At 41.6% G+C, this 22,620-nt stretch overlaps 1 protein-coding gene across 5 annotated transcripts in view; it reads right to left on the minus strand.

The window, feature by feature from the left end:
• The window catches only part of NAV3 (neuron navigator 3), a 605,012-nt gene that overhangs the window by 429,498 nt on the left and 152,894 nt on the right, over positions 1-22,620 (minus strand). For all 5 annotated transcript variants that reach the window (XM_048499147.1, XM_048499145.1, XM_048499146.1 and 2 more), the window contains exon 2: positions 7,895-8,297. In XM_048499147.1, the coding sequence (XP_048355104.1) occupies positions 7,895-7,966 (72 nt within the window). In that variant the 5' untranslated portion in view covers positions 7,967-8,297. The remainder of the gene's footprint in view (positions 1-7,894; positions 8,298-22,620) is intronic.

A 22,620-nucleotide genomic window follows, 5' to 3' on the forward strand; every position in this document is an offset into this window, starting at 1 on the left:
TACTATTGCTGACGTTAACATCTATGTGAAACCACAAGGTGATCAGCTGACTGGCCTGCATATTAATATATACCTCAGGAATAAGTAAGTTCGTTGGTCATTTGGGGACTGAATAAAGTATAAAATGGAAGGATTTCAATCTTGCCTTACATACTTAGTACACCCATTTTCATGCAAACTTAGAAAGCAGAAGCAACAGTAAGAACTATGGGATTTGTTTTAAGCTACCACTTGTCAGAGTGAAACTACTTTTCCCAAAACCTTTATTACAGCCATTTCTCTGCGGCCCACAATACATAACACTTACAAATAACATTTTTAAATAAGATGCTGAAAATGAAAATACTTGAATAAAGTAAGCAAAAAGATTGATGGGGACAATACCAATGTTATTTTATCACCTTTGATCTTATTTTAACTCATAACCAGAAGAGAAACTTTTCTTTTCCCACAGCAATACCCAAATCTCTATCCATTTAATCTACGTCACTTATCGTTCTGTAAAAACAATGCTTAAAAACATACACTGCATTTGAAAATGTACGTTAAAATTAGAGTGCTCAGTCTGTACACAGCTATATATTTACTAACTACAGCTAATTACAGCTTTTCTTCAAAGGTACTCAAGTGGGTTAACATAAGATGCTGAAAATGAAAATACTTGAATAAAGTAAGTAAAAAGATTGATGGGGACAATACCAATGTTATTTTATCACCTTTGATCTTATTTTAACTCATAACCAGAAGAGAAACTTTTCTTTTCCCACAGCAATACCCAAATCTCTATCCATTTAATCTACATCACTTATCGTTCTGTAAAAACAATGCTTAAAAACATACACTGCATTTGAAAATGTACGTTAAAATTAGAGTGCTCAGTCTGTACTCAGCTATATATTTACTAACTACAGCTAATTACAGCTTTTCTTCAAAGGTACTCAAGTGGGTTAACATTTAAAACATTAAGGCTGATTCCGCATGGGCCAAAAACAGCGGTGCGAAAAGTGTGAAAATGGTGTAAACCCTTTTACACCGCTTTAATCCCTTTTACACTGTTTTCACACCACTGTTTTTGGCCCATGCAGAATCAGCCATAGAGACAAACCAATATTAAGTTGAGGTATATGCTGAGCTTCTGACCAAAGCTGGCGAACAAACCAAAATCAAAAAGCCACACAACAAAATTATTCAAATATATGAATACTACTGAATCTTATAAACAGCAACCAACACATTTCAAACCCCTCAAAATAACAATTAATTAAATTAAGAAAGCAACCAAATAGTGCAAACTGGTCAGTAACTGGAGAGAATGGAGTCTGGGGAGAGCAAGGATCTCAGAGGGGTTTTGATGTCCACCCCTTTTCTCCAGAGAATCTTTAACTTTAATTAAGATTTAGACCAGAATATCCAGCAGAACTGATCTTGTAGTCTGGAGATTTTGTAATTCTCAACCTGCCAATAGCAGGTTGGGAAATTCCTGGAGATTTGGGGGTGGAATATGGGGAGGATGGCTTTTGGCGATCAGAGGAACCTGATAATGCAAAGCATCAATTGTCTCCAGGGGAACTGATCTCTGGAGATCCATCGTAGTTCCCAGATATCTCCAGGCCCAATCTGGAGTTTGGCAATCCTATAAAAACGTTAAGGCTGGTAATCCTACTCACATTTATGTCCTGTGTGTGAAAAGAATGTAAATGTTCATCACAATTTTTCACTCTCTGTCCTTCATGAAGAGCCCCATATTCAGCATAGAACTAAAATACTAACTCTCTTTAGAATTTGTACTATATATAAATCATGTAATAGCCCTTATAAGAAAGACAGCAATCCTGTTGCAAAGCACTTGTAACCATGACAACAACAAACTCCAAGCATACTGCTTCATTTAGAGACATCTCGACAGTATTCTTTTCCTTAGTCACTTCATGCTGCTACTACAACTGCAGTTTCAACTAATGTTTGCAGCACTATAGGAAGAGATGTTAGGAGTTAAGAAGTAGGCATCTTGATTGAGACACAATCAGTGTGGACCCAAACACAAAGTCCCTTCATAGTAGATACTACTGAAGAAGTGTATCTGTGACACTCTATGACTGCCAAATCTACCCTTTGAATTCAGGAAGACAACAGAGTACAGACCAAAGTAATACAAGGTAAGTACATAGTAAATTAATTGACTTTCCCGCTTTATGTGTGAAAATGGACTGTGCTTACAGTTAAAAGAATCCTACAGTTACAGTCAGTCATGCAAAGTGCTACCTCCTACAGGTTCCAGAAATTCAGTATAAAAGGTTGCCCATTTTCTTCCCCATGTCCATGAAAACTTAGTGACTTTCAACAATGAGGACTAAATGGAAAAATGACCAAAAGTCAGTGGGTAATAGACGGGATCAACTTTCTATAGAAGTGTTCATTTCCCCATGAATATTCTCATGACCTCTTAGAGAAGATCACTGTCATTTGCTCTGGTTCTCTTAAGCAGACAACAGAATTAGTACTGAGGGAAAAATTTGAAAAGCCTAATACAGGTTATACTAAGACAGCCACTAGGTAGATTCAGCACACACACACACACAGACTTGCGTGTGTGTGTGTGTGTGTGTGTGTGTGTGTGTGTGTGTGTGTGTGTGTGTGTGTGTGTGTGTGTGTGTGTGTGTAATAACAACAACAACCTTTATTAGGCATATAAAATAGGCTCCGTGTGTGTGTATATATGTGTGTGTACACACACACACACACACACACACACACACACACACACACACACACTAGCAACAAAGCCCATTGCAGCAGAGATGCAATGGGCCCTAGCAAAGGGTAGAAGATCTCCCCTGCAATGGGCTTTTATGGGGCTGTAGCGCGCACCCCCTTGCTCCTGGCATGATGCTTACCTGGCTCAGGGTTTATGGCTTGTGAGGGGGGAGGTTTGAGAGGTCTGGCCTGGGGTAGGAGAGAAGGTGAAGATAGGGGGAGGGTGGAGAGAAGTGGCTTATGGTGGAGTAGGGTGGCAAGATGAACCTTGGGGTGGCATATCAGAGTGGGGAAACAAAGTGGTTTGGGTGGAAGGAAGTCGGAAAGGTGAGAGTTCTGGTGGGGAAGGGTGGCAAGATGAGGCTTGGGGTGGGCAAGGGTTGAAAGGTGTGGCTAGGGGTGGGGGGAGATTTGGAAGGGACATCTAGGGTTGGGAGAGGGTTGGAAGATTATTATTGGGGTGCGAGAGGGGGAAAATGAGGCTTGGGTGGGCAAGGGTTGAAAGGGGTGGCTTGGGGTGAGGGAGGGTTAGAAAGTGTGGCTAGGGGTGGGGAGGCTGGAAAGATGAGTATTGGAGGATGGTAGGGTGAAACATGAGGCTTGGGTGGGCAAGGGTGGAATGTGGATGGGTGGGATGGTTAGAGAGATGGGGGTTTGCTTGGCCATGATATAATACACTGTTGTCATGTTGTCTAATTATATCAGCACTCTCTGGTCCCACAGAATGAACTGTGATAAGTTCTTGTAAATTGACATGGAGGGTAGAGTCCCTCTCATTTGAGGCTCCCTGAATGGATAGGTCCTCACAATGTGCTCTCCATCCTATCTGGGAAGCGTTGATAGTGACCATGGCACTAGCATTCCTATAATCAAAAGGGATGCCCACAAACAGGTTCTCAATTCTGGACCACCATGTCAGGGTCCTGACAATCACCTGTGGGATTGATAAATGGTTATTCTGACACATTCTGGAAGGATGAAAGGAGAGGTGGGATTCAGCCGGTTTGCACCAGTTTGGCAGAACCGATAGCTAAGGTTTGGCTGGGTTTGCTAAATCAGCTGAATTTCACCACCCCAGGGGAGGGGAAGAGAGGGCTCCCCACCACAAGAAGCCCCCACCATGTGCCCCCTCCACCCACTTACCTGGCTCCTGCAGAGGAATGTGGCTGACAGTGATGCATGAGTGATCAGAAAATCTTTCATGACCTCTTTAATCCCATAATAATTCTCTGTCTTCTGAGAGGAAGTGTTACATAGGGTGCGTAGGCAGTTTTGGTAGTGCTCCCTGAATAAGGACATGGAAGCCTACTTCAAAAAATGTCCCACCTGCGCCACAGCGAACTTCACCATGAGATTGAAGCAGTCTTGGACTATCACATTCACAGAGGACAATTCCAGTATTTGGTTGCCTGGACTAACTTCCCAGCTGGTTACAGTGAATGGGTGGACAGTACGAATGTCCAAGCTCCCAAACTAACTAAAGCTTTTCATAAGGCTTACCCTCATCGACTGGGTGGGGGTGGGCCTTAGAGTGAGCAGAATGTTAGGTTGGCTCTGGGTGCTCAATGTTAGGACCTAGTAACCTGAAAGGGGCCTCTTTGTTCTATGCTATTTTCCTTTCCCTCCTGTCCACTTGGTACTTAAATAACAGAGGCATCTCTGGTCTCAGCCAGGTATCTTGGTATCTCCTGCCGGACCTTGGGGATTACTTTTGTTTTCCCACACTTTTCCCACTTTCACATTATGTGGGAAAAGGGCAGGTTGGGGGTTGGATTCAGACAGGTTATACTGTGGGGGTTTTGAATGCTGGATCAAAACTGGCTTCTGCAAAGCCAGGTGAAGGGTGTTCAATTTAATGAAGGCTTCTAATTCATGAAATCCAGGACTGGACATTGAGTGGACTCATAGGTCTGACAGAAAGATGGGGCAGAGGATGGTTTTTCCATATAAAGCCTGTAAGCTCAGTGAGCACCTCTAACACTGAGAAATCAACTGCCCCTGGTGTATCAGGGTGTAGACAACTTATTATTCTATCCTTGGGTCTGTTATCGACCACTGAAACACCTAGATTAAAAACTATAGAGATTCAGAAAATCTGTTCTGCATGGAGAAGATGCTGCTTTTTCTACATTTTTTGCAAAAGTGACGTGTCACCAATAGTATTTGATAAAAGTTATGTATTTCTTTCCAAAAACCTCAAGTAAACATAACTATACATTTCATCCATTTAAACTGTTAATGTTTCCATCTATCTTACATTCAAATAATGAAATGTTAGGATGCTTAAATTCAGTGACTGGAGCTGTGTATGGGCAAAACAGATCTTTCCAAAAATCTGAAAAGGGCCCCAGGTTGATAAAAAAATGTGAGATCTCAAAAAATGAGGAATTTTTAAAATTGGAAATGATAAAAAGAGTGTATTTTGCTTTAAGCAACAGATTCTGTCAGTGGCTGATGTTACACAGCCACAATTTTTGGTAAAAGGCAAGGGGAGGGAGCAGAGCCCTTTCCAGGCATATTCTGTCTTTTGAGAGAGGACTCACTGGCGCCAGGACCAGGCCTGACTAAAGTGGTAACACCTGGCTGGCAATTCCTAGAGATTTTGTGATAAAGTCTGAGGCAAGCAGAATCTGGAGAAAAAAGAAGCCTCAGAGGGTACAGTACCATACAGTTCACTCTCCACATAAGCCATTTTCTCCAGGGGGACAGATCTCAGTCATCTGGGGTTCAGTCATACTTCCAGGGGGTTTCCACATCCCACCTAGACCTGCAAGCAGCTTCTGGGTAACTTGATACCACCCCAGTTTGATTTCAGCTGCTGTCACCACTGCTGTTGGGGGGAGGGGGGCAGGTGGGTAGCTGGGAGTGCCACTGCCACTGCTGTTGCCAAAGGGGGGGAGAAGAAGCAGGTAAATGGCTGAGAGGTTGATGGGGAGGCAAAGGGAGAGTGAGAGATGGGAGACAGAAAGAAAGAAAGAAAGAAAGAAAGAAAGAAAGAAAGAAAGAAAGAAAGAAAGAAAGAAAGAAAGAAAGAAAGAAAGAAAGAAAGAAAGAAAGAAAGAAAGAAAGAAAGAAAGAAAGAAAGAAAGAAAGAAAGAAAGAAAGAAAGAAAGAAAGAAAGAAAGAAAGAAAGAGACAGACAGACAGACAGACAGACAGACAGACAGACAGACAGACAGACATAGAGGAAAGAGAGTATAAGAAAAGGGATAGGAAGAGGGAGAAACAGAGAAGTAGGAGGAGTAGGGAGGAAACAAAGATGAGGAAATGGAATAGTTGTTCTCACAAGTTTCTTAAAGGTCTACACTTGTAATATAATATTATCCACATCAATGAGCAATAAAATTTAAACAATTTCAAAACATGCATCTGCAACATCTGAGGGGAATACAGAGGAGTAAGAAAAAAGTTTCATGAAAAGTGATACACACATTACCATTGCAGGAATCAGAAAATGATGTATACAACAATAAATATGTTTCCATTTTTAGCAAATGGTATAATAAGTCATATCAAATTGGCTTCAAAACGTCATACAGACTAAACTAGAGGAGTAGGCATCATAAATTATATCCAATAACAAGGTTCCCTAAAATGGAGAAGACCAACACTGGGAAATGAACAGGTGTACGAAAACCAGAAATGATGCATCAACAGACAAATTATATCCAATCACAGGGTTCCCTAAAACAGAGAAGACCATCACTGAGAAATGAAAAGGCGTATGAAAACCAGAAATGATACATCAACAGCCAGGTCTGACATCCTTTCCATTCAATGCAGGGGGATACAATATTCCATTTCCACTCATATAAAATAACAGGTTTTCCAAATAAACAATTGTTATGCTGAAGTTCCAGAATTTCTATGGCTCTGATTCTGTTTACAGAGTAATTAATAGTCCATGGGAAATATCATTTCATCTTTTTAATTCAGTTTCCTTCAGTTTCTCTGTGGCACAGAATTTCACATAAAGTGGCCAAGTGGTTACCACCAAGACAGATCAAGTAACATCACTTTAGCTGCTAAGAATTCTTTCTAAAGTAACCAAACATTTGCAATTTTGCAACAAGCCTACAAAAAAAAAGTCAACTCAGCCTCCCTATTGATTGGAGGATAATCCATTCCCAACATTATGTTAAGGCTTGCTTTTTAGAGAAAGTTTCCTTCTTTTAAAAATTGTGAACTTTGAGACTCTACTATTCAATGCACTGACTAGAACTTCTCAAAACAAGTGTTTTTTAAATCCTGAAGCTATCCTTGATCGTATCTGAGAGACAGAGCACTTCCTCTGCCTACAGCCATCTTCGCTTCAGTCCTAGCATACACATTTAAAGAGTCTGTCAGGCAGCAAGTTAAGGAAGACCTCTGCCAAAGATCATGGAGAGCCACTACCAGTTAAAGACCTAAACAGATTATTTTGACCTGCTTTGGTATAAAACCATTTAATAAATCACAGCTGGGGAAAAAAGTACACTCATTCTAAAACCGCAGATGCTGTATATGACTAACTACTGCACAAGACAATCCAGTCCATAACAAAAGTGAAACTGTAAAATTACATGTGGAAGTTGAAAGGACATTAGACTCCAATTCAGGTTTCTTCAATCTTAATTCTTTTGATTGGATTTTAAATAGCATCTGCGCAGGACTATAACCTAGTTGCAAGAAATATATAGCCACGTAAAGACATTCTTTAAAAAAGTCAATTCTGCAATATTTGTTCATTTTTCTCATCATGCGAACAACAACCATTTGATGCTATGCAGTTCTCACAAGACTCTGGAAAATGCAAAGTGCCACACTTGCAGTAAAAGATGAAGGCCTCAAACAAGGTCAGCAAAAGTGAACAATACTGCATACTACAAGAGATATTTGGCACAGAGTCAGAAACAGCAAGCCAGTGGATGCCATGACAACCAATTTACTAGATAATTTCAAGACAGTCTGGAAGCCAGATTATCAGATAGCACTGTTCAGTTGTAAAGAAACAGACTGTGCTGGAAAAACAATCATATATATATATAATAGAACATACATGCATTTTTCCTAAAGTGTAAGCACATTTTGCCTTACCTCTTGAAATGACAAAAAGCTTATTTTAAAAGGAAAACAATTATCAAAATATAGTTTGGATTACCTTCTTCTGATCTTCTAGCTTGTGACTGAGAGGATTCCTTCCATGCCTGCTCATTTCTGAAGATAAATCCATCACATCCGTTTCTTGTCCTTCAAAATGGAATCGGTTGCTCACATCAGCAAACTAATCCACAATGTAAGGAGAGCAACAGATGCAGACACACACAGTTACTTCCATTGTACACCTTTGCAAAATTTCACCAATTCCAAAAAATGATTTAAAAATCTATTGAACAAGAAGACCAAATGAATGGATGATATTCTCTCGAGATCTTCCGAATCAACATATTGTTCTTAAAAGCTAATATATCCAAAGATGTTCATCCACTTCTTTAGCTCCAAGCTGCTATCTGCTTCTTTCTATACACGTTTCCATTTTTAAAGGTTACATCCTGTCTGTAAATCTGTCGAGAAAGAAACATGCATTATAATTATTTTGTATTTTCATCTTCCTATGGTTTTCTCTTCATATTTGGATGAAGGTGTTTTGAAGTTAAATAACAGGTTAAAATATTCAATATTAAATTAAATTACATATTCCTACAGTACTTTCCTATGTATATTTGCTGAGGACATTCACACCAAGTTCAGTGCAACTGACCACGTAATATGACTGACCAAGTAATTATAACAGTGCATATGACTGACGTCCTAGTTTTCACTCTTTTCCAATACATTCAAAAGCATTTACAGCAACCTACACATTTACTGGCAACCTACACATCTACTGATTTCAATGCAACTTCCAAATATGCTTAGTCTTTAAACCACCTGGCTAAATAATAGGTGCTTGAAATAGCTGCATGTCAGTCCTGGCTTAAAATCAGCTACATGTTGATACTAAGTGAAACATTAAACTTTTACATACCATTGTAAATGTACATTTTGATATTCAGAAAGGTTAATTATATCCATGGCAGAGGCCTTTTCCACACACACAGCTTACCACAGATTTTCCAAGTGGTTAAACATTGTGTCTTGGAAACATTCTCTGTGAAATCATTCCAAACACCTCTTGTTACCCAAGGAGGGAAGAAAGTGGTCCAAGGGTGCAGAAGAAGACCCCATTGTGTGAGTAAAATTTGGCCACAGTCATTTTATTGGTGTGCTTGCAAAAGGAAGCAGCATAGGGGACAAATCCGGTACTGGGAAGCATGCCTGTTGTCCCCCAGTGACCACTAAACAGCAGGTTTGCTGTCCCCCAGTAATAACTTTCCCACAGCCCAATGCATGGGGGAAAACACCAATGCCTGGAGCAGCAAGATAGTGGGAGCCACCTGGGCACCGTCCTCCAGATGAACTCCCCTTGCTGCCAGGTCGTGTGAGCCACCAGCAGCCCCAACATGGTCATGTGGTTCACAGGCTCCCTCCACCCCCCAGGCCTCTTATGGTGGCCCCCCCAAATGGGGAGGGCCGGCACATAGCTCCTCCTTCCCTGAACAGATCTGTCCCTATGTGCAACCCGCCATGCTGTGACAGATGAAATGCAAATAACAACAACAATCACTGTAAACAGAATACCAACAACAAAAAACAGACCCACGAGGGAGGGAAGGAGAAACCTTCAGCGCTCGGGTGAGAAGAGGCATGGGATGGCCTGCCCTGCCCATATAAAGTTGTAGCCCCACCCCCTTCAGACACATTACTCACTTGTGCCAGCACCTGGGCAGCCCAGCTCCATGCTGAGCCTGCCACTCTTCCTGCCCCACCCTCAGGCAGCGGCGGCAGCCAAGGTAAATCTCAGCCGCTCTTTATGATGGTGGAATATCATCTGTGTGCCTATATCAGAGCATAGATGAGGAGGGAAAAATAACTGGAAGGACAGACTGCAGGAAATTGTGAATGTGAGGATGTGTCAGTCACAACTATATATCTAATTCACAACTGTGCCCTTGTCTGCAGATATTTAAATCCAAATGCTCACCTCAAACAGATGTTTGTTCAAACTTGGAATACTCAAGTTTGAGGTGAGTGTGGCCTTTAACTGTGGATTTAAATATCCGCAGGCAGAAGCACAGTTGTGAATTAGATATTGAGCAAGGAGTTTTTCCGGGTGGGTTGAAGAAGGCAGGGTCCGCCCACTCTCAAAAAGACCATCGTTAGATCCTGGTGATCTGGCCAATTACCGCCCCATCTCAAATCTTTCGTTTCTGGGGAAGGTAATTGTTGGAGTTTTTGGAGCAGCTTCAGGGCTTCTTGGAGGACACATCAGCTTTTGATTCCTTCCAGTCCAGCTTCTGTGCTGGGCATGGGATGGAGACTGTTCTCGTCGCCGTCAAAGATATGATCTGTATGCTCCATATGCAGCTCGACTGAGGCGGATCGGTGCTGCTGGTATTACTAGATCTTACCGCAGTGTTTGATGCGGTCGACCATGATCTTTTGGCCCACCACCTGGCCGCTTCCGGGGCGCGGGGCACTGTCCTTCAGTGGATTGCCTCGTTTCTCCGGGACCGGAGTCAGCAAGTGTGGTGCAGGGCCCAAGCCTCCCGGAAGTGCCCACTTCATTGCGGTGTGCCTCAGGGGGTGCTGTTGTCCCCACTATTATTTAACATCTATATGCGACCCCTTGCTCAGTTAGTACGGAGCTTTGGGCTGACTTGCCATCAATATGCTGATGACACTCAGCTCATTCTGCTGATGGAGAGGGGAGTGGCCACCACCCCTGCGGCTCTACAGCATTGTTTGGAGGCGGTCGCTGGTTGGTTGCAGCAGAGCAGGTTAAAACTGAATCCAGCAAAGACAGAGATCCTCTGGCTGGGCCACGAGGGGGGATGTTGGGGATTTTCAGCCATTGGTGTGGGAGGGGGTCTCACTGGCACCGACCCCTTCTGTTCACAGCCTGGGGGTCCACCTGGATTCGTCTCTTTCAATGGAGACTCAGGTGGCCCATGTAACCCGGGTTGCATTCTTCCATCTCTGTCAGGCCCGGCAGCTGGCCCCCTTCCTCTCCCAAGTGGATCTAGCCACCGTGATCCATGCAACAGTCACCTCCAGGCTAGACTATTGCAACTCGTGCTACGCAGGCCTTCCCTTGCATCTGATTCAGAAATTAAAGCTGGTCCAGCATGCGGTGGCTCGTTTGCTCACAGGGGGTGCTGCCAGAAACCATATTTCACCTGTGTTGTGCCGCCTGCACTGGCTTCCGGTTGAGTTCCGAATCATCTTCAAGGAATTAACCTTTAAGGCATTACGCGGCCTGGGACCCTTGTACCTATGGGACCGTCTTGCCCTGTATGTCCCAACTCAGCCTCTGCGTTTGGCAGAGGCCAATTTACTGGTGGTCCCCGGCCCCTCAATGTTGCAGCTGGCCTCCACTCAGGCCAGGGCTTTTACGGGCCTGGCCCCTGCCTGGTGAAACGCTCTTCCTCCAGCTGTCTAGGCCCTGCGGGACCTTGGCGAGTTCCGCAGGGCCTGTAAGACTGAGCTGTTCCACTGGGTTTTTGAGGAGGCCAGCTGCTGATTGTGCACCCTCCTCCACTCTCCCCTCTATAACATCAGTAGACCCTGATGTTCCCCTCTCAGGAGGGTTTTTTAGCTGATGGACACCACCAGTTATATTAGTAATTGGTAACTTGGAATGCTGTATTTTAATTGGGTTAGTATTTTAATATTATAGAGCCTATATTTATTTATTTATGGTTGTTTATTTTATATTGTGCTCTATCTGTTATATTCATGTTGTGCACCACCCTGAGCCCTTCAGGGGAGGGCAGTATATAAGTTTAATTAATTAATTAATTAATTGTAATAATACTAATACTAATAATACTAATAATACTTATAATACTAACGACAACAACGACAACAACAACGACAACAACAACGACATCAATAATAATAATAATAATAATAATAATAATAATAATAATAATAATAATAATAATAATAATAATAATAATAATAATAATAATTCAGAAGGCAGCCCTGCTGGGATCCGCACGAACACTACTCCGATACATTACAACTTCCTAGGCCTCTGGGTGAGGGTCAAATTGTAATGAAGGCCAACAACCAGCTAAAGATATGGCAGCTGTGAAATCTACTACTACTACTACTACTACTACTACTACTACTACTACTACTACTACTACTACTACTACAACAACAACAATAATAATAATAATAATAATGATTAATAATAATAATAATAATAATAATAATAATAATAATAATAATAATAATAATAATAATAATAATAATAATAATAATAATAATAATAATAATAATAATAATATAGATTCCAGGAATTTTCCAGGCCCCAACTGGAGACTGACAATGCTACAAGTCGCACAGACAAACCACAGCATTAGCGAATAGCAGACCATTTCATCCCATATCTGACTCATTCACATGAAAAGTGTGTGGGTGAGAGGGTATAATCAAAAAGACTATCAATGGAGGTGACTGATACATCCTCCCATTCACAATTTCCTGCAGTCTGTTCCCCCATGTTTTATTTTCCCTCCTCATCTATGCTCTGAGATAGGGATACAAAAGTCCTTGGAGAGAGATGTTACAGGAAAGAAAGCAGTTGGTGTGGTAACTCCCTATACACATGATTGTGTGGTCCAGGTTTAAGCTAACACATCTGCTGCCATTATGTCTAGCTGTCGGATCTCAAGTCAAAGTAACTAACAGAAAGATCACAACTGAAACACATGCTAAAGGTTTTACTTTACTGCAGTATAGAAGTGAATCAACAAAAGTGATAAAAGTTCATTATTGTATTACTAACACCAATATGCTAAATTATATTTTCATGTTTGCATTATGCTAAAATCATGATTTGCCTAACACAATTAAAAGTCAATTAAAAGTTAATTTTGTTTGTAGTTAATTAAAATAATAAACCTCAAATGAAATTACTTCACTGATTCAGTATCAATTGAATTTATGAGCACAATATTTTCACAAATAATGTTTCATTCAAAATGTAGGGAAATGTCACTAACTTTTTTCATCCTTTGCACTTCTTTTTTAAAAACAGCATATATTTAAATGCTATTTAAACATCACAATCTTATTGAAGTGTTATAATTATGTGAAATCTCTTGGTTTGTATGAGGCTTCTATTTCTGATGATTAATATGAGCATTCTTAGGAAATTCTAGCTTCACATTTATTGTGTATCTTATTTCACAAAGGACTAATGGGCCAGTGCAAGTAATTCACCTCAAGAGTTCTTTTTCAAAACACTGTTTCAGGAAATACATCTTATGGAAAGGGCCTAATCATGGTACTGTTTCTCATAGAAAAAAGCTATTATTTATTCCAAAACAAAAGCTTAGAAAACTCTCCCCTGATTCTAGATAGGGCCCTTTTCCCAAGACGTGGGCTAATAATAGCTACTTCCCTCTAGGGACAGCGTAGCAAAAAAACGCTTGGACCTCTTAGAGAGTTGTTTCAGCATGGGGCATTAGCTGCATCGTAGAGTCCGCGATCGGCCTCAAGCCTCCCCACCGGCTGGGGCGAAGCCACTGTTTCCCAGCCTCACTCCCTGTTTTGCCGGAGGGTTTCTTGGGAAACAGCTGCTTCCAACTCGCTGCCGCGTGCGAATTAATGGCAGCTTTGCTGGAAGGCGCCATTCCCCCCTCTTCCCTAAAATGCCTTACTGTGTCCTAGTCAGCACAGGTGCCAGGGAACATGCCCCCCTCTGCCCTGGCGACTCTCCGGGAGCTGCTCGCCCAGGGCAGGGGGGGCCTGCCCCCTGGCTCCAGCGACACCGGAGGCCGGAGGACACGGTAAGGCATTTGGGGGACGGCGCAGCCTGTGCTGAGGCTGCACCGTCTTCCCCACCGCAACTGGGACCATTCGTGCGAACGGTCCCGGGGGGGTTGGGTCGGCGTCATGTATGCCAACCCAACCCCCAGCGTGGCCATGCAGAAACGGCCATAGAGTCCCCAGAGCTCTTTATCATTGGCTCCACAATTTGTTTCTTTCACACAAAACATTCTGAGAAATTTATCCCCAGCTGAAATTGGCTTGGGTTCTCACTTCAGCCCTTTCACAAGAGTCAAAGAACTATCCTATACATCTTTTCTCTGTTCAGTGCTAGAGTTAATAAGCAACTTCACTGTCCCAATTGAAATGCAACACACAGGATCCAAGCTTTGGTTATTTATCATTTTATTTCAATCATGAAAGGATTGCCAGACAGGTATGTCCTTTTATCCCCTCCATCATTCAATTTGTTGGTCACTGAGCAGAAGGGAAGGAAAAGGCATACAGGGAATCTTCTAGAAAGGTAATCAATAACAATATGCTCTGTCCCTGAACTTTATCACAATGTTCCCATGGGTTTATTGTGCAATCAAATAGGACATTTAACATATAAAATATATACTATAGCCTTATTTTAAGTGCCAATATGTAAAAAAATATGTATTATTTAGCGTAAACTATTGTTATCATCACTAAACAAAGTGCATTTACAATCTTTCTTGGCCTGACAAGAAAATACAACCCTTTGATTAAGAGCAAAAGCTATTGAAAATCTGACGACCATGAAGGCTGAGATGGAATTTAAGCTAAAGCTAACATTCTATAGTGTAGGTTAGGGGAAGGGCTATGACTGGGTGGGCCTGCCTCAGTGCCCAAAGGAGAGAAGGCATCCTGCTTGAGGGAGTGCATAGTGTCTGCCCCGGCATCTCATTCCAGAGTCAGCAGGGAAACGTAGCCCTGACCACTTGTAAAAAAGACATGAAACATATTCTCCCTCTTCCCAGCATTATATCATCTAACATCTAAGCACAGCACAGGCTATAGCAGACTCTATTAGGACATTATGTTGTGTCCCAGGATTTTTCTTTTCTTATTTTTCTTATTTAAAATTTAGTTATTGGTAACATCTCACCTGAAGAAATGTTCTGGAGGACAGTAAAGCTTGCACACTGTTATGTGCTGCTTGGTTGGCTACTCTGGCCCCCGCCTGGTGGAACGCTCTCCCACCAGCTGTTCGGGCTCTGTGGGATCTGGTTGAGTTCCGCAGGGCCTGTAAGACAGAGCTGTTCCACTGGGCCTTTGGGGAGCCTAGCTGTTGATAGGGGCCCCCTCCCTCTCCTCCTCTCCTCCCTGTCCTTGATTATAACATCAAGTGGATCCACCGCCTCATCCCCCCTCTGGGGCTCTGGGTGAACTGAAGCTGGCGCCATCTTGTTTTAATGTTAGCTTAATGCTAAGTTTAATAATGTTGTATTTTTAATAAGATAGGGTTTATTATTAGAGCCATATTAACTTATATTTATTGGATTTTAATTTATTATTGTGCTCTGTTATATGTTGTTCACCGCCCTGAGCCCTTCGGGGGAGGGCGGTCTATAAACCCAATAAATAAATAAATAAATAAAAATACTAAAAGGCATTGGTTAGATTATGTATTGGTTTAAAAATATCATCAAAAACACTAATAGTGCCATCCTAAACAGTTTAACACTTTTCTCAACGCATTGACTTCAATGGGCTTTCTCCATAATTGTGGTAGAATTGCCCACAAGACTTGCTGAAGAGAATCCCATTCACATCTCTTGCTCGCTGGGTCCAGGTGCAGCTGCCTTCCAACACCCCCGTCCTGTCCCCATCTTCTGTACAGAGCTCCAAAAGTGCTAGGAAGGAAAAACTGTTCACACTCAAGTAGATTGCACAAAGTGCAGAAAACCAATTAATATAGCTCTGAGTAACTACTAGTAAGATAAGAAGAATTACTGCATTATTCCAACAATATTTTGCTTTGGATAAACTCAAGCTATATTTTCTTTCCTTTGCCACTAAATGCATTCCCCTGCCTACCGGTAATTTACTTAAATTTGGAGACAGATACACTTTATTTCCCTAATTGCTAACCTTTGACTGATTTACCATAGCACAGTGAGGCATTACATTTCAATTAGCCAAGTGTACTGCATTGTTATGCCACACTGACCAGATACTTTAAAAATGAACCAACAGTTGACCTGAATAAGTATTACTAGTCATTGCCTTCAAGCCTAAGAATGGTAGGCCTATTGAATATATTTGATTTACTTTAGAGGAGACTTGCATAGGCTTCCTAGGATTAAATGAGCAATAATTTTGAACCATATGAATTTGGACATAAATAAGTACTTGCCAGAGGACAAAATCCTGGTAAACACAGTACTTTCATTATCATTTGAAAAAATACAGACTTGTTTAGAAAAGTGACAGCTGAAGTTTTTTTCCCCACCTAAACCTTTAAAATATACAGAAGGTGCCAATTCTCTCCTCTAAAATGAAGTGGCTGGTCTTGATTAGTTGATAGAACTTGTTTCACCTTAACTCAAGCAAAAATAAAATTGTCAAAAGTTATTGTTACTGAAATTTCTATCTAGTTCACTCATAGGGAGAATGCCTCTTAGTACAGTGATCTATTCTAGCTATGTGACAAAGGCATGATTTATAGTATAGAGCTTGCCAAAATGAAGTGATATCAGAAAACTGTCACAAGGCATCAGTAAAGCCTTGGAGATGATTGTATAGATGCCTCCTAAATTGACAAGTAATGGACAACTCAAAAATACTCATAACTCTACATCCTTCAAAATGAGTTACACTGACTTAATAGAATATAAAATGTAACACACAATTAAATGTACAAAACTAATTAAATGAATAATCAATACAATAAACCAGTACAGTTAATGAGCATCATAAACAACTTTTCCAAAGCAACAGCTCCCATGGTTCAGCAGCCAACAACGGTGTTATTCAATAGCCACTTATATACCACAAGTTCTCCATGTACTCCATCATTTGATGCAGCAATTCCCAACCAGGGTTCCGTGGTACCCTTGGGTGCCGTGAGCATGTCCCAGGGGTATAGCGGCAATGCTACCAGCCCCCCTCACTTTTGTGGTGTCTCCTGCCGGCACCAGCAAGGACATGGAGCTGGCCCAGGGGGCAGGACCTGCCGCAAGGTCAGCAGCCACTTCCTGCCCCGCCCCCAGTGATTCCCTTCACCCTGGGAGGGGAAAGTGGGGGGTGGCAAGCAGGGGCACTGGAAGGGGATGGTGGGGGGAGGTATGACAGGGGTACCATGAGATATGAAGAGTGAGGTCAAGGGTACTGTGACATCGAAAAGGTTGGGAAATGCTGATCTGATGTATCATGGAAAGTTTCACTGTATTTAGTCCATAGATGCCTGGATAAACACCAATATACTCCTGACCTGTTTCTGCTAAAAACCTGGCCACCACATTAAGAATCCATTGAAACATCTAAAAATTCCTCCAAAGCAACCCAATTATCATTGTAAATTGTTTCACAGGGCCATTTATAATTGTTACTTCTTCACGCAACGTGTGATTGGTGTTTGGAATATGCTGCCACAGGAGGTGGTGATGGCCACTAACCTGGATAGCTTTAAAAGGGGCTTGGACAGATTTATGGAGGAGAAGTCGATTTATGGCTACCAATCTTGATCCTCTTTGATCTGAGATTGCAAATGCCTTAACAGACCAGGTGATCGGGAGCAACAGCCGCAGAAGACCATTGCTTTCATATCCTGCATGTGAGCTCCCAAAGGCACCTGGTGGGCCACTGCGAGTAGCAGAGAGCTGGACTAGATTGACTCTGGTCTGATCCAGCTGGCTTGTTCTTATGTTCTTATGTTCTTATGTTCTTATGTTACCAGATCTTGTGCCTACTCTTCTCTGGGTCTTGTAAAAGTAAGCTTAATTAATCTTTACAATTTAGTGAAGCCGAGGCTCTTCCGCACAGACCAATAAACTCAGGCTAACCATGGTATAAAACCCACGTGGTGGGGGGGACTTCACACAGATCCCACTCCTAACATAAGTTCGCTCCGCATTCCCGCTCTACCAGATTTTTCAAGAACCTGTGATTCTTTTCTTTTAACTTGGATTGTAGCAGCGCCTGAGCAAACGGCATTATTTGGATGTGCTTCCCTTTTTTTCCAGCCCCCGCTTCTCCACTGCATAGCTACAGAGGGGCACAGGGACGGCAGCATGACTGTGGAGGTCCATGCCTGCCAGGCTTCGTAGTAAAGCAGCGGAGGAAGGTGAGTTTTTAAAAAGCGCCTCTGTGTGAAGGCACGTGCCCCAATCAACACCCTTCTGACCACGGGATGCCCAGCCATGTGAATGGCCTGGGCCTATGATGGGTTCATTTTCCCACCTACAACCCGCATTACATTTGCTGTGCAGAAGAGCCTGAGTATCACTGATATGCAGAAACAAGCACACTGATGTAAACATACTCATGCAAGAATTTCCTGAGTCATTCAATGACAGTGATCTGCACAAAGGAATATATATATGTATCTATCAGGGTGCTTCAAAGAAATAAAAATAGAACCGGGTGCTACTGTGAATATTGAGCAAATATCAGACTACAGATCAGGCCATCACTGGGCTCTCCCGTGCTAATAATTTTAACTGATGACATATGGCAAAAATGAAAATTATTACAGAATTCAAACACATTTATATATGAAGCTTGCACTCACACCTTGTGTCACGCAAGCTGAAGCCTGCAACCATCTTGGAAAACACTCTTCTAAAACATAACAAGGCAAATTGATGTATATAGCCATTTCTGCACTGTCCAAATATCCCGGGTTGAGCAAAAGAAATATCCCGGTTAGCCAAGAAGTTCACACAGTTCCCAATCCTAAAACGGGTTTATCCCACAATATTTCCCTCATCCCAGGTTTTTCAAAAACCGCTAAAATGTTGATCTTTTCTCAAAATCCCGTGTTGAATTGCTTCCGTGTGAAGGCCACAGGAGCAAAAGCGATTTATTTTTTCCACCCCACTGCCTGATCTCCCTGCCTTACGTCATGCTCACCCTGTTCCAGCTCACTCTCACCAAGCGCCACTCGCTAGCTGAGCTGCAACTAGCCCAGTCCTGCAGCTCCCAGCTCATGTTCCCAATGGGATCCTGGGAAGGGAGGGGTGGAGAAGCTCTGCCTGGCAGGATGCTCTCATTCTGTGACAGCCCCAAAGACCAGTCAAATATTATTTGGTATATCGGGGGGGGGGTGTCTCATGCTGTGTCTCATGCTGTGGTTTCCTGCACACCTTTAAATGTGGATGGGACATAGTGCTCTGCACAGTATTGGTCAAAAGTTTTTACTTTGTATAGCACAACATACTTGCCATGTTGCTCACTGTACCAGCTCATTTCCAAAGCTAGAGAGAAGGGGTGTGAATGTGTCCTGCTTGGTTTTCCTGTGGTTGCTGTGGATCCATCTATCAGAAGCATTGCCTTTGGGAGGGGGGAAGAGCCAATCAGAATGCAGCACACCAGGGATGTTCGAGCATGCATGCTGCATCTACGTTGTAAAAAGAAAAAGAGCTGGGCTCGTGCAAAAGAAATTGGAGTATTTCCTCCTGGTCTTAACTCGACTTCTTCACAGAAATGGGCACCCATGCAAAGGGAGAAACTGGGATTGTAAGATACTAATTGTAACCCAGTATAATAGTGCCATGCAGAAACAGCCTATGACTGCTGTAGATCTCAGGACAGGGCACTTCAAATGGTGTTGAGTCATCACCATGAGAAGAGGTCAGCTCCCAATCAGATACATAAAAGGAAGAATAATCCATCTTCCTGCCTCCAAAGAATACTCACTAAAGTTCTATAAATGCTTTACTAAAATTAATTTTGATAGATAAAAATAGCAACCTACTGCTCTAAGAAATGTTAAGGCAGCAGAATGAATGTGGCGTTTACTGAAAAATTGTAGTACCTGTTAAGTTGTTCATTTGCAAGTGACAAAATAATTAGCATTCTCCTCACAACAGGGAAAACCTTTTTATGAGGAGGTTCTGAAAGAACAGATCAATTATGAAGACATCTCAATATAATTACCATGGAATACAAAGAGAAGACTTAGTCAAAAGTTTATCTATAGAGTTATGTGAGTGTTTAGTAAAACATCTTGCTAGTGAATATTAATTTACCTAAATATGCAAATTATAACACTACCTTTCTATTAAAGAGATCATAACCTATGATTAAAGAAAATGTTGCACTGCCATTTAAAATCAGAACCACAACATTTCATATATTTGGTTTTTTAAAAAAATAAAATAAAAGAGGAATGCTTAATATAACCTGCATGGATGTAAGGTTTAAGTATCAATAATACTGCAATAAGTTTGCCCCCAAATTAAAAGCCATTCAAAATCAGATGTAAAACAATATAGTTTTATTATGGGCCTTCAGTGACATTCCACTCTTAGGAATCTAAGTGCCTGCTTGTACAGCCAACTGTGAAGGGCAAAAATCCAATTTGGTATTTTGTATGCTTAGGATTCAGAACTGAATTACTGGCCTCAGTGGATGATCTCCAGCTACAACTGGACAAGGGAACTCCTTTAGTGCTAATGTTCCTCAATGTATCAGTTGTATCACATGTATCAGTTGTATCACATTCAGAATAATGCACTTTCAATCCACTTTCACTGCACTTTGCAGCTGGATTTTACTGTGCGAAATAGCAAAATCCACTTGCAAATAATTGTTAATGTGCATTAAAAGTTGATTGAAAGTGCCTTATTCTGAATGTGTGAAAGTGCCCAGAGCAAGCAGCTACCTCTTCCCCGAACATTAAACATAACGTCTTTCTGAAATGATGAAGAGCTATTATCAGAACTATGCATAAGCTCTCTCTCTCTCTCTCTCTCTCTCTCTCTCTCTCTCTGAGATTTTGTGTTTGGCACCTCCTCTCACAGCAGCCATTTTGCCATTGGCATTCCTCCCACAGCAACCCTTTTGTGGTTGTGCCTATCACTCTGTGACAGAATTCCAAAGGTGGTTTGAGCAGCAGTTTGAGGTCTCAGGCCACCTACAGCTTAGTCAAGTAGAGATGCCAGATATTAAGCCCAGGAAAATCTGCATGTAAAACAGATGTTCTACCACTGAGCCACAACTCCACCCAAGCCTTTGTCTTTTGCTACAGTTAAAGTGGATATCAGAGCCGTTAAATAAATCTTTCTGGGAAAAAAGATAGGGAAATGACTGTCAACAGAAAATGCAAAAAAGCGGGGAGTGGCAATGGCACTTTTCCCTCCAAAAACAATGGGAATAAATGGTATCTGCCTAATGCCATACGAATTGATTGAAGTAATTTACTAAAAGAATTATAATTATGTTTTTATATTACTTCAGAAATGTAGGACACACATTTTATTTTCTTGAGTATATGCTAACACAGGTTGAACTTCCCTTTGTGGTAAGGAGTTCTAGGATTGCTGCTATTGCATCTACAGAATAATCTTAAAGCTTTCTAAAAACATTGTATCCCAAGTTAATCTCTCTCCAACCAAAGTTTGTGCAGTTTTTCTCTTATTTATACATCTCTAAAACTGACAGCTACTATTTCTTGCACATGATGTGCAAACTGATTCAAAACCCACCCCAGCAGGTGAATTGTCCATTCAGGAAACATGCATAGCCATCAAAGAGCAGTAAGGCTCCTTTGAGTCAAATCCTGGACTCCCAACTGGAATCACGGGCAAAACCATAGTGATAGACCCATTCATAGTAATCAGATGGCGAACTCAGCAATAGTTTTCACAGGAAATAAGAACAAATCATAGTGCATTTTTAAAAAATTCTTTTCTGCAACCTTTCAGACGAATTGTTTCTACTTCATAACTTCGCATTTATAAGCACTGCATAAACTCCCGAGCTTGGCTGCCTCAGCAAAACGCATAATCTTCTGCCTACAGCAATCTGTCAGCAGCCATGAGGGTTTTTCCCCCAAAAAACCACGGAGAGTTGTTCAACACTTTTGGAGGATTTTTGGATAACTCCTTTGGGAATTCTTAGAGTATGTTGACAAATGCATGGCTTTGTGCAATCTAGTAAATATCAACCCAAACCTAGATAGCCAAGGCTAGCCCAGTCTTGTCAGATCTCAGAAGCTAAGTATGGTTGTACCAGGTTAGTTCTTGGATAGAAAGCCATTAAGGAAGTCCAGGGTTACTTGACAGAGGTAGACAAAATGGCAAACCACTTGTGTTCATCTCTTGCCTTGAAAACCATACGTGAACACCATAAATTGGCTGCAACTTGACACCACTTTCCACCAGAGTAAAGATTACATAGTTGGACTTCTGTAATGTATTATGTTGTAATAACCCATGCAGCCTTAGCAGTTGTGAGATATGAAGAATTCTCTTGTGGATTAGAAATTGATTGCATGACATGAAGCACAGAGTAGGATGAAAATGAACAGTCCTGGCAATGGAGAAAAGCAAGCAGTGGGGCCCCATAGAGATTGGTATTTGACTATTTAATTAGTTCAAATATAATCTGGAATTGAGAATGAACAATGAATGGCCAAACTGGCTTAAAACACCAAAACAAAGTAATGTAGCTGCCATAAAAAGAAACAAATTATATGGTAGTGATTATCAGGAAACAGACTGAAAAAAACAGAACTATGCCGTTGCAATATTTATAATATTGCATATAGTCTGATTGCTAGATCATAAAGAGAATATTGTAGAAATGGAAAAATGTATACAAAGGTGCAAAAGACCGCTTAAAAATAGAGTAGGGGAATAACTTGGAGAAGTGGCTTCAGGGTATTAACCGGCTGTGGATCCGTTTGCCCTGACCCCTTTCATCAAAGGAGGCATACAACAGCACTGGTTGGGGAAACTTTAAGCCAAGAGGAAAGGGCAGCAAGATAGCTATTTATATAAGCTATGTCTCTTTCTAGATAGGCTTTTTGCA

The sequence above is a fragment of the Sphaerodactylus townsendi genome, linkage group LG06 (genome assembly GCF_021028975.2).
Source record: "Sphaerodactylus townsendi isolate TG3544 linkage group LG06, MPM_Stown_v2.3, whole genome shotgun sequence".
Lineage (NCBI taxonomy): Eukaryota > Metazoa > Chordata > Lepidosauria > Squamata > Sphaerodactylidae > Sphaerodactylus > Sphaerodactylus townsendi.